Source organism: Babylonia areolata, chromosome 10, assembly GCF_041734735.1.
Source record: "Babylonia areolata isolate BAREFJ2019XMU chromosome 10, ASM4173473v1, whole genome shotgun sequence".
NCBI classification, from domain to species: domain Eukaryota; kingdom Metazoa; phylum Mollusca; class Gastropoda; order Neogastropoda; family Buccinidae; genus Babylonia; species Babylonia areolata.
In genome coordinates, this window is record NC_134885.1 from 26,555,125 (window position 1) to 26,568,687 (window position 13,563).

Here is a 13,563-nt window from a genome sequence, read left to right on the forward strand (position 1 = left end):
AGACGAAATGTGGCATGTTTGCTGCATGTTTTCATTTGTATTCAAGTAGAGTAATTGTCTTACAAATAAAAGATGGACCAGTATTTAACTGGTACATACACAAGTTTATATATGAGAAACATAACGGGGAAGAGAATTGTATATCTCTATGAACTACATTGTTTAGCAGCAGAATACTTTAGGATGGTGTAATGATATAATACACTTCCTGTAAAGGCGTGGGAAGCAGATTGTGCAGCGTGTGTAGCAGACCGCATAACTTTAACGAGACATGAAGTTGTTTCTCCTCGAGTGACTAAACGTTCACTGGGACATTTCTGTTTTGTTGCATCTGCACACACGTATGTTGTAGATATTACTGACAGAACTTTACTCTCTGTCTTTCTCTTTCTCTCTCTATCTTCCCCCCCCCCCCAACCCCCACCACTCCCCTCGCTCTGTCTCTCCCTCGATCACTCTCGACTGAAATGTACGTGTGCCCTATTTGTGTGATTTCAGACTCATTCGATTTAGAATGAAAACCCCCAAAGACCTGTGTTTTAGTACTTTTACTCTGTGTGTGTGTGCGTTTAGTTTTAACGTCATTTCACTATGAGTTACATAAGATCAAGGGAAACGGTAACAGTTTATGCATGTAAGTGTGTGCATGTGGTGTGCGTGCACGTTTGCATGTATGTGTGAGAGTATATATGTGTGAAATGATAAGAATAACTGGGTGAAGTTTTGTTTGAAAAGACACCCCCCAAAAAAAACAAACAAACAAAAACAGGAACTGCACACACACACACACACACACACACACACACAAAACAACACAACTAAACAACCTCCCCCCCCCCACCCCCCTGATAATAATAAAAGTAACGTTTTTGTAATGAAAAAAAGCTAACAAATACGACAGTTAACCAGCTAGCCTATTTAACAGCGATTTAAAAAAAAAAAAAAAGATATTAACAATGGACCTCTGAAAACTGTCACTCACAGTATTGGTCTTCCTTTCATGAATACTTTACTTTCATTGGTCAGTATCTGTCTTAGTTTCTTTGGCATGTACATATGTATGCTTGCACTCAAACATGCACACAGTGTGTACACACATCTCACTCTCTCAAACACAATGTCTCTGAGTTGGTATCTTCCTTCACACCTATGACCCACTTCATACTTCTGTTTTATAACATTTTTTATTGGCAAGAATCTGAAATAATTTGATGTTATAATTTTTTGTCTGCTTGTCTGATTTCATCATAGTATTTGTCTTCAAAGATTGGATTTAAGGAGAATGTGTATCAGTGTATGAATGTAATTACATAGTTTATCATGCAACATTAAAGCAAATTGAAACTAATTATTTTATTGGGGGTAGGGTGGGGTGGGGGGAGTGGAGGGGAGTCCCAAATGAATACAAGAAACTGATATTAGCAAGATACAGGTTACTTTGTGCTGATTTGCTTGCATTTGCTATTCCAGGATCTGCGTCTGTGTGTAGGTTCACAACTTCTGTATTGTGTGTGGGTGTATGTGTGCTTGCGCACGCATGTGTGTGTGTGTGTGTGTGTGTGTGTGTGTGTGTGTGAAAGATGAGATGCTTTTTTAAGGGAAGAAAATGATACATTTCTTTTTTCATTTCTAACTTTTCCATATTGTGTGGAGGGCACAGTCATTAAGTTAATCTAGAGGGGAGATGGGAGGTGTCTTTGTGTGTGTGTGATGGGTGTGTGTGTGTGTGTGTGTGTGTGTGTGTGTGTGTGTGTTTCTAGTTTTATCACAAAATGAACACAGCATGGTATCGCCATCTTGTTTTTTCAATGCCCATGGGAAAATGCGCTGTCCTATTTTTACTATTCTTGAGAATATATTTTTTGCTGGGGTCAGTTTTGACATGGGAGTCATCCGTGTTCATTGTCACACAAAATTTTGTTTGCATGGTATTGTCCCACTGCTGTGAGAGAGGTCACTTTTTTGCATGATGTCCTGTTTGTGCTCCCTAAAACGTTATCTTTTGCATTGTTTGAGTGGTTTATCTGGGTTAGTCTGCACTTGAACGATTTCTAAGACTGGCTTAACATTTGGAAAAGAGAAGCCTGTGTGTATGTGTTGTGGAAGAGGGGTCTCAGTAGGCCAGAGAGATAGAGTAGTGAACATTGTGTTGAGACGTTTATTGTGGAATATCAGGATCAGACATCACTCTTGTGGTTTTTAAATCTCGATCAGTTGAAGTTGATTTTAAGTGAGATTTGATACAGTGACACTGACAGGACATCTTGTAAGTTGAAATTATCTTTTCTGGTGTTATGGGACAGATAGAGGGAAGTCGCTGAAAAGTACCATTAAACTTACGGATGAGAAAGAGTGGTGGAGGGAAGGTACTTGATCAGGAGCTGAGTTTTTTCACATTTTATGAATATTCTGTCACATAAAGCTGATATTTTATTTGATTGACAGGACTTGCACTCATTTCAGCATAAGTATAATTCACTAGTTTTATTCCTAAAGCTGCTCTTCGGTCAAGAATCAGATGAATGATCCCATATTAAGTGAGATTAGCAGTAGCACTAGATACAAGTACAAAAAAATGTAATCGGTAAGTTAGTTTTTCTTGATGATTATCCCTGTGTGTGTGTGTGTGTGTGTGTGTGTGTGTGTGTGTGTGTGTGTTATTTATTTTTTTATTTATTAGAATTTTTTTTCCTTTTTTTACAGTTTGGAGACAAGAGTGGATTTCTCCAGACAGCAACATACCACAGGTTGCATGTTAATGAAATGCAAGAAATGGTAGTTCAACAGAACAGGTTCTGATGAGGTATGGACACATCTGCCTGAACTGCCTATTCCCTTGAGGATTGAAGACAAAACTCAAATTCCCTTGAGGATTAAAGAAAAAAACTCTCCACCCCATTCAGGATTAAATACAAAATCCCCATCCCCTTGAGGAATAAAGACAAAACTTCCCACCGCTTGGAGGAATAAAGACAAAACTCCCCACCGCTTGGAGAATTAAAGACAAAATCCCCATCCCCTTGAGGAATAAAGACAAAACTCCCCGCCGCTTGGAGGAATAAAGACAAAACTCCCCACCGCTTGAAGGAATAAAGACAAAATTCCCCACCACTTGGAGTATTGAAGACAAAACTCCCCACCCCACCCCCTTGATCATTGAAAGACAGTATTATCTCAGCCAAGTGAACCATGGATGTGGATGGACTACGGTCACACCTGGATGCACATGGGCAGTCCCACCTCCTTCAGTTTTGGGAGGGCCTGTCGGAGGATGAAAAACAGATGCTGTTTGATGAGCTGAAGCTCATAGACTTGGAGAAGGTGAGCCAGTACTTTAAAGATGCGGACGCCACGCTGAGGGTCTCCGCGGAGAAGATAGACGACCACCTGGAGACGCTTCCGCCAGAGGTGTGTGGGAGCGTGCGGGGTTCGAGTCCTGCGGACATTGTCAAGTATCGGAAGCGAGGTGATGATGATGTTGATGCTGTTGGGGAGTCGTTTGTTTTTCTTTCCTTCTGCATTTGGAAAAAAAATTGTATGTCTGTGGATGGTTTGTCTGGGGATAGTTGTAATTTGTTTTTTGTGTGTGCGTGCGCGTGTGTGTGTATATACGTGTGTGTATGTGTGTGTGTGTGTGTGTAATAATGACTGAGTGTTAATGTGTTTGTATATTTGTGTGAGTATGCGAGTGTGTTTTACATGTATGGCAATACTGTAGTTTGGCTTATGCATATGTATTATGTACATGTACGTTATTTGTTTGACTTATTGCAGATGTCAGATTATCATTCATTGTGTCAGTGAATAGAAATTTCTTTTGTCTTGCACAGCTAGAATCAACTTTTTTTTTTTTTTCACTGGCACATGTGGTTTCTATTTGTTTCTTTTTAATTAGAACACATGATAGCTTTGATCAGCCTCAAACTAGAACGGTTGTTTTTTTGTGATTTATTTTGTTTTCTTTCTTCGTAAATGAAAATTGTAATTGGTACCAACAGGTCTTCATGACTCACAGAGAGTCTTAATATCATAAAGAAAGGTTTACGGAGGATGTTCCTGTTGTTCCTATCCTTTGAGTGGAGTTACTATTTTTTAAGAATGTAAAGATTGGTGTTAATTGGCAGTGATAACTAATATCTTATACCTGGTAACTTATACCTTAGTGTGAGGAAATGTTAGTTAGTGTAATTATGTTGAAAATTCAAATGGAGAAAGTTTATAAAAACTGTTGGTTGTAATACAAGACTCACTTTTGATAAGAGGCACTGTTATTTTACAACCAACAGTTTTCATAAACTTTCTTTTTTTTTTCTTTTTTTAATATATATAGTTTTTATAGACTCAGCATTCATCTTTCATTTGATTGTCTATGTTAAACATAGTTTTGGACAGCAAAATATGGCCCAGTGTGATCGGCTGGGCTGTGGTATTACTATAAACAGCAATGATTGAATGGTTGGAAAAAACACCAAAACTTCTAGAAAAAAAGGTAGACATGAGTTAAACAATGCCCCTGACAAGTCTGCACGACATTCTGTGTGTGTCATGACCTCAGGGCTGACAGAGGTCGGCAACAGCCGGGTGGGCGTGCTGCTGTTGGCGGGAGGTCAAGGGACACGACTGGGCGTGCCCTACCCCAAGGGCATGTACGACGTGGGCCTGCCCTCGGGGAAGACGTTGTATCAGCTGCAGGCGGAGCGGATTCTCAGGCTGCAGCGGTTGGCGCAGGAAGAGACGGGTCAGGTCTGCCATATTCCTTGGTAAGCTGGCATCGCTCTGGGGTAGGTGTGACTGTGTGCGCGTGTCTGTGTGTTTGGAATTCAAATTCGAAACACTTTATGATATTAATATATTTTCTTTAGGCTCATTCAAATGCTCATCAACAGGTAAAAAAAGAGATGTAAAACAATTGAATAAGTGGCACACCTTCTCTCTGCGTAGTTGTGATCTTCAGTTTTGCATCTTTCCAAGCTATGTGATATTAGAGGGACAAAAAAAAAGAACTGCATGATAATAACCCTTATATCTCTATAAGTTGAAAATTTTTTTTAGATGTTCATTGATGGACCAAACGTTTGCTCTGTGAATGTTGAATCATACCGATGTTGTGAAACATCAAAACTGAAGTGAAATATAACCTTGTGTACAAGGGGTGAAGAAAAGAAATGCAAAAAGAAAAAAGAAAAAAAAAGAAAAAAAGAAAAAGAGCAAGGAGAAGGGAGAGGGAAAGAGGGGTAGGTGTGACTGTGTCTGCATGTCTGTATTTTGGAATTAAAATCAAAATTCAAAACCCTTTATGATATTAATATATTTTCTTTGGGCTCATTCAGATGCTCATAAACAGGTAAAAGAAGAGATGTAAAACAAACAAATAAATGGCACACCCTTTCTGAGAGGGAAGGGCAGTAGGTGTGACTGTGTCTGTGTGTTCAGATTTAGAATTTAAACTCAAACGCCTCATAACGAAAATATTACAGGAAATTTTCTTTAGGCTCATTCAAATGCTCATCAACGGGAAAGTTAGAGATGTATAACAGGCAAATAAGTGGCACACCCTTGCTGAGAGGAAAGGGGCGCGGGGGGTGGGGGTAGGTGTGACTATGCATGTCTGTGTGTTTAGAATTAAAATTCAAAACACGTTATGATAAAAATTGTACAGAAAATTTTCTTTAGGCTCATCTAGATGCTCATCAACAGGTATCTAAGAGACACTAAACAAACGAAGAAGTGGCAAACCCTTCCTGAGAGGAAGGGGGTTAGGTGTGACTGTGCGTGCATGTCTGTGTGTTTGGAATTCCATTTCGAACTAAAAAATGTTTCATAATGAAAATCATGCCGGAAATTTTCTTTAGGTTCATTCAAATGCTTATCAGCAGGTTAATGAGAAATGTAAAGCAAACGAATAAGTGGCACACCCTCACTGAGAGGGACAGGGGGGTAGGTGTGACTGTGTATGGTTGTCTGTGTGTTCAGATTCAAAGATTCCTACCTCCTGAAAGGAGAAGAGGCTCCTTGGTGTATTCCGTGTGATGAACCACTCACTGTGCAACATATTCTGATTGATTGTTGGGACTTTTATGACACACGACGGGTTTTTTTTACAGCAGATTCATTGAGAACGTTGTTCCGTGATGTCCCTCCGTGGACAATATTGCAATATTTAAAAGAAATAAATATTTTTAATAGTATTTAATATAGTATATGCTTAGTACAAAAGTTGTGAAATTTTTATCATGGAGTGATCACAGTGCAGTAGAAAGCTGAAAACATTGGGGTGGCCCATCTGCGGTGATCAGACTTTGAATGGTGGATAGCCCTGATATGGCCTTCATGGTCGGCTGGGCTCTAAGCAATATTTTTAATTTTAATAATTTTTTTAATCAAACTCAAAGCACTTTATAATAAACATGATACAGAAAATTTTCTTTAGGCTCATTCAAATGCTCGTCAGAAGGTAAATAACTCAAGAAATGTCAAACAAACAAATGAGTGGCATACCCTTCATGAGACGGAAGGGGGGGGGGGCGTGGGGGGAGGGAGAGGGGAGGTGTGGCTGTGTATGCGTGTCTGTGTGTTCAGAATTCTAATTCTAAATCAAAATACTTTTTATGGAAAATTTCTCTATGCTCATTCAAATGCTCGTCAACAGATAAATAAGAGATGTAAAAATAAATGAATAAACAGCACACCCTTCCTTGATTTCAGTGAACATATCAGTCATCAAGTGAAAGTTGAAAAAAAAAAAAAATTACTTGAGCAAATCATAAATCACAGCAACAGAAGGGATGAATGATTTTTAACATACATTTTTGTGAGTGGCATTTTACATTGTCTACCAGAAGGAAGTTTTTGGAGAGCTGATTTAAGTGGGTGGGTGGGATCATCAAAAATGTGGTGTGCTTTTGTGATAAGAGTGGAATCTCGGAAGACTTCAGGACTTTTAATTGTTGCTGGGGCTGGCTTATGTCTTTACTGGCCAGATTTACAACATATCCTAAGTTTGTCTGTAGTTTGATAGATAGATTTCCAAACCAAGCCACAATACTGAGGGCCTTGACACTTTCAATGAGACTGCTGTAAACAAGTTCCAGGATATGTGGACTAACATTAAAACTTCACAATTTTCATGGTTAAAAGAATCTCTTGTGTGGTTGGGTTTTTTTTTTGTTTGTTTGTTTTTTTCTGTTGATAATTACATCAACATGATCACTGAAAGTAAGGCTCTGGTCAGCTATTGTCCTAGGGTATTTGAAACTGTCGACAGTTTCCACTTGCTTTTGGTCTGTCATAACTGGGTTTTTTGCATGTCTGTTGCTTCCACTGCCAAAGTTAAGTTGCTTGTTTTCTCCATATTTGATTCTAAGTAATTCTAGTTTTTCTTTAGAATTAAAATGAGTTTTATGACAATGATAAAAAAGAATTCTGTATTTACCTTTTAAAAAACATACTAAAGCAATGTCAGCAGCATATTTTACAAGATTTTTGAGGAAGAGATCCTGAACACCTGATGTTATACAGAGGTGTTAAAGCAGTGGGGGTAAAATGTAGCCTTGAGGAAATCCAGTATTAACTGTAATCTTTTCAGACATCATGGGCTTGCCAGAAAAACTGACATTTAAACTGACACATTGTGTGCATACTTGTGTGGGTGTGTGCCTGTAGATATGTGCATGTGTGTGAGTATCTCTGTGTACATGTATTGTGTTGTGTGTGTTTGTGTGTTTGAGCGTATGCTTGTGTGTGTGTGAGAGCACTGTTTGTGTTTGTGTGGCTGAATTTTTTTCAGGATTAAAAGAAAATATATATAACATGAATTGTGTGCATGTGTTTAAAAATGTGTGTGTGTAGTCAAAAGGTGGGTTGTTTTTTTTTATACATTTCATTTATTTTCATTTTTAAAAGATATTATTTACATATATGTATATATATGTGTGTATATATATATATATATATATATATATATATATATATATATATTATTATCAACATTATGATCATAACACCAGCCACCTGGTTAGAGTTGCAGACTGTTAAAGCTCTAGGAGGCATTCGTGTCAAACCCTACTGCAGGCTTATTCTTACGGAACTTTTTTTTTTTTACCCAGCTCCTCAAAAGTTGAGAATGCTGCACACTCATATTGGGGAAAATGACACCACCACACTGTCTGCTTTTATTTCAGTAGAAATAGAAAAGGTTTGAAGATGATGATTCATGTCCGCAGTTTTTCACCTGTATTGTTTTCGTTATCTGAAGAATGCGTTGTACAAGCAGAGACTGATAGAAACTTCAGTCAGTCAACCACTGGCAAGGTAAAGAAACTGATAGGGACCAACAGCTGTTGGATATCACATGTATGAATATTTCACATGGCACACATTGATTTTTGTTGTCTCACTTGTGTAAACAAAGTGAGTCTATGTTTTAACCCGGTGTTCGGTTGTCTGTGTGTGTGTGTGTGTGTCCGTGTGTCTGTGTGTCCGTGGTAACCTTTAACATTGACATTTTCTCTGCACATACTTTGTCAGTTGACACCAAATTTGGCACAAAAATAGGAAAAATTCAGTTCTTTCGAGTCATCTTGTTTAAAACAATATTGCACCTCTGGGATGGGCACAAAAAAATTAAAAAAGAAGCCTAATTGTATGCAAACTGCATTTACTGTTATATTTATATTTTTTGTATTCTCTAAACTTGGCACTTTGAGTTTGACCTCTTATTCAGACACAACAACTAGAGGAGTCATTATTATCATTTTTTGTTCAAACAGGAACTTCTTTTGCTAAGCATGGAAGTTTTATTTATTTTGCAAACGTTTTGGTGCAGATAGTAAAAAAGGGAAATTACTCAGTAATTAATGCTAGGGGACGTAATTTATCACAAGTGAGTCTTGAAGGCCTTGCCTCTCTTGTTGTCTCTTGTTCTGCTCATAATCACTTGATATAAGTGGGTCATGTGACGGCAGTGCTACACAACTTAAAGTGCCTTTTACTAGTTTTAGACATATCATCGTGTCTCTGTCGTTCATGTTTAAAAATAACAAAGGTGATTTGCAAAACCTGTCCCACAAGGCAGATACAATCCTCTTCTTGGTAGTACCTGTGTTTTTCAGCCTGCAAGTTGCAGCTGTTTTCCTCAGATCTGACCCCTGCACCTCATTGGCTGTATAAATTCTGACTGCCACCTGGTGCCACCTGTCGTAATAAGCTCAATACATGACTGCACAGTTGATCACAAGAGACGCACACAATCACACTGAACTTGCACACTTGCAGCATCAGCACTTGCATGTTTACCCCTGTTCAATTCGACATGGTTCACCATCGCATAGTGAACATGATCACAAATTGCCCTCAGGACTTGAAGATTGAGTAGTATGGGATACATTTATTGTGAAAAAAAAAAAAAAAAAAAAATCAGACAAGTGAACTGATCACATTTCCAATCTTTTAAAACATGCAAAGCAAGATGACAGGCAGGATTGAAAGCAGGGCGAGCAAACTGGATTCTGATTCAACAAAATGTTGAATTTGGGCTTGACAACAGTGTGTAGTTTACATTCGTCTGAAGGCTTCGTGAATATATAGATTGGGTAAAAAAAAATTTAAAAAAAGCAGATAGCAAAGCAGACAAATGGAGTAACAGAGTTGAGTCAACAAGCGAATAAAAACAAGTCGGATACTGGTTCAGTTTCTGAAGAAACTGACAGACTGACCTCACTACTCAGAAAACAACATCCGGGGTCAGCGGAACTGTTCCGCACCAGACAGTGTGGACAGCTTTCACTTTTCAGTATTATTGGCAGGCTTATTGGATGTGGATGACGGGCGCAATAGCCGAGTGGTTAAAGCGTTGGACTGTCAATCTGAGGGTCCCGGGTTCGAATCACGGTGACGGCGCCTGGTGGGTAAAGGGTGGAGATTTTTACGATCTCCCAGGTCAACATATGTGCAGACCTGCTAGTGACTGAACCCCCTTCGTGTGTATATGCAAGCAGAAGATCAAATACGCACGTTAAAGATCCTGTAATCCATGTCAGCGTTCGGTGGGTTATGGAAACAAGAACATACCCAGCATGCACACCCCCGAAAACGGAGTATGGCTGCCTACATGGCGGGGTAAAAACGGTCATACACGTAAAAGCCCACTCGTGTGCATACGAATGAACACAGAAGAAGAGGATGTGGGCGTCTTATCCCTATTACAAATACCTTTTTTCTTTAAATCCAAGGGGTTGTGCCTTATGCACTGCAGCGCTTTGTTGGCTGTCCAAGGATGATGCACACAGGTGTCCGCAGGTGTCAAAATGGTGGTCTGGAATGAGGTGGATACAATACAATACAATGTAGCACAGCACAGCACAGCACAGCATAAGACAATGCAATACAACACAATATAACAATACAGTGCAGTGCAATGCAATGCAGTACAATGCAGTACTGTACAGCACAGCACAGCATAAGACAATGCAATACAACACAACAGTACAATGCAATACAGTGCAATACAATACAATACAATACAATACAATCCCCAACAAGAGAAATTTTTGTGTCAAGACAAATCACATAAACGCAATGATAAGAACACACAGGCATAAACAGTGTTCTTATCATTGCGTCCATGTGAGTCTGCTTTGAGCAGACCCCCAAAAATGAATAAAGCACGCTTTTCCAGATGAGAGAAACCTGGGGGAAAGGGGCTGTGTGTGAGAAATGATGATAATGAAAGCCAGGTACAGGTGATAGTTTATTGAGTAGAGATATCAGTATGACAAGGCAGACATTTATGCAAATTGAAGATGGCATCAAAAGAAAAGTGCTTAAAGTGAAAATATGCGCCCTGAAACAAATATCTTTAGAGAAAGAATATTTTGTAGTAATGGCATAGGTATACATCTGTGTGTTTGTGTATGTCTGTGTGTATGTATATATATATATATATATATATATATATATATATATATATATATATATATTTTTTTTTTTTTTTTTTTCCCTCACTGCACCAGCGTGTTGATGGGTACTTGACTTCATTTGGGGAAAGTTGAAAATGATGGAAGGAAAGGACTTGGCCCCACTTTCCCTTTCCAAGCCATAGACATAGTAAAGATAGACACAATAAACATATATTAATTGAAGCATACCGTTACACAGTGGGCGTGTTGCTTCCACAGGTACATCATGACGAGCGAACACACCAAGGAGGCCACGCAGACCTTCTTTCAGAAGCACCAGTTCTTTGGCCTTCAGCCAGACAACGTGGTCATCTTTGAGCAGGGTCTTCTCCCCTGCCTCACCTTTGAGGGTAAAATCATCCTGGAGACACCTGGCCGGCTGGCTCTGGCACCAGGTGAGGGCCCGGGGTGGCAGCCACTGGGTGGAAGAGGAAAACTGACATTGGGTGATAGATTAAAATAGATGTTGGGTGGAAGGTGAGGACAGAAATCGGGTGGAAGGAAGATGAGGTCAGAAATCGGGTGGGTGGAAGAGGAGAACAAACATTGGGTGGAAGGAAGATGAGGTCAGAAATCGGGTGGGTGGAAGAGGAGAACAAACATTGGGTGGAAGGAAGATGAGGACAGAAATCGGGTGGGTGGAAGAGGAGAACAAACATTGGGTGGAAGATGAGGACAGACATAGGGTGGAAGGAAGATGAGGACAGACATTGGGTGGGTGGAAGAGGCGAACAAACATTGGGTGGAAGATGAGGACAGACATCAGTTGGATGGAATATGAGAACAGACATAGGGTGGAAGAGGAAAACAGACATCAGTTGGATGGAAGATGAGAACACACATAAGGTGGAAGATGAGGACAGACATAGGGTGGAAGAGGAAAACAGATTGGGTTGAAGAGGAGAACAAACTTCAGGTGGGCGGAAGAGGACAGACATAGGGTGGAAGAGGACAGACATTGGGTGGAAGAGGACAGACATTGGGTGGGAGATGAGAACAGACATTGGGTGGGAGATGAGAACAGACATTGGGTGGGTGAAAGAGAACGAACATTGGGTGGCAGAGGAGAACAGAGTTTGGGTCATAGATGAAAACAGATATTGGGTGGAAGAAAAGGACAGACATTGGGTGGGTGGGTGGAAGATTAGGACAGACATTGGGTGGAAGGAAGATGAGGACAGAAATCGGGTGGGTGGAAGAGGAGAACAAACATTGGGTGGAAGATGAGGACAGACATTGGGTGGAAGGAAGATGAGGACAGAAACCGGGTGGGTGGAAGAGGAGAACAAACATTGGGTGGAAGATGAGGACAGACATAGGGTGGAAGGAAGATGAGGACAGACATTGGGTGGGTGGAAGAGGCGAACAAACATTGGGTGGAAGATGAGGACAGACATCAGTTGGATGGAAGATGAGAACAGACATAGGGTGGAAGATGAGGACAGACATCAGTTGGATGGAAGATGAGAACAGACATAGGGTGGAAGATGAGGACAGACATAGGGTGGAAGAGGAAAACAGAGATTGGGTTGAAGAGGAGAACAAACTTCAGGTGGGTGGAAGAGGACAGACACAGGGTGGAAGAGGACAGACATAGGGTGGAAGAGGACAGACATAGGGTGGAAGAGGACAGACATAGGGTGGAAGAGGACAGACATTGGATGGAAGATGAGAACACACATAAGGTGGAAGAGGAAAACAGATTGGGTTGAAGAGGAGAACAAACTTCAGGTGGGCGGAAGAGGACAGACATAGGGTGGAAGAGGACAGACATTGGGTGGGAGATGAGAACAGACATTGGGTGGGAGATGAGAACAGACATTGGGTGGCAGAGGAGAACAGAGTTTGGGTCATAGATGAAAACAGATATTGGGTGGAAGAAAAGGACAGACATTGGGTGGGTGGGTGGAAGATTAGGACAGACATTGGATGGACAGACATTGGGTGGTGGAAGATTAGAACAGACATTGGGTGGAAGATGAGGACAGACATTGGGTGGTGGAAGATGAGGACAGACATTGGGTGGAAGATGAGGACAGACATTGGGTGGTGGAAGATAAGAACAGACATTGGGTGGAAGATGAGAAAACACATTGGGTGGGTGGAAGATGATGACAGACATTGGGTAGACAGACATTGGGTGGAAGAAAAGGACAGACATTGGGTGGACAGACATTGGGTGGGTGGAAGATGAGGACAGACATTGGATAGAAGATGAGGACAGACATTGGGTGGTGGAAGATAAGAACAGACATTGGGTGGGTGGAAGATGAGGACAGACATTGGGTGGAAGATGAGGACAGACATTGGGTGGGTGGAAGATGAGGACAGACATTGGGTGGAAGATGAGGACAGACATTGGGTGGGTGGAAGATTAGGACAGACATTGGGTGGAAGATTAGGACAGACATTGGGTGGGTGGAAGATTAGGACAGACATAGGGTGGGTGGAAGATGATGACAGACATTGGGTAGACAGACATTGGGTGGAAGAAAAGGACAGACATTGGGTGGAAGATGAGGACAGACATTGGGTGGGTGGGTGGAAGATGACAGACATTTGGTGGGTGGAAGATGAGGACAGACATTGGGTGGAAGAATAGGACAGA

General features: G+C 40.6%; 1 protein-coding gene across 2 annotated transcripts in view; it reads left to right on the forward strand.

The window, feature by feature from the left end:
• Positions 1 to 218: 218 nt before the first annotated feature.
• LOC143286526 (UDP-N-acetylhexosamine pyrophosphorylase-like) overlaps positions 219 to 13,563 on the forward strand; it is a 29,500-nt gene continuing 16,155 nt past the window's right edge. Inside the window, exons 1-4 of one of the 2 annotated variants that reach the window (XM_076594121.1) lie at positions 219 to 341; positions 2,704 to 3,466; positions 4,556 to 4,760; positions 11,175 to 11,350. In XM_076594121.1, coding sequence (XP_076450236.1) covers positions 3,190 to 3,466; positions 4,556 to 4,760; positions 11,175 to 11,350 — 658 coding nt within the window. In that variant the 5' untranslated portion in view covers positions 219 to 341; positions 2,704 to 3,189. Of the gene's footprint in view, positions 342 to 2,107; positions 2,267 to 2,703; positions 3,467 to 4,555; positions 4,761 to 11,174; positions 11,351 to 13,563 lie in introns of those variants that run through there. The other variant, XM_076594122.1, reaches the window with a different exon arrangement.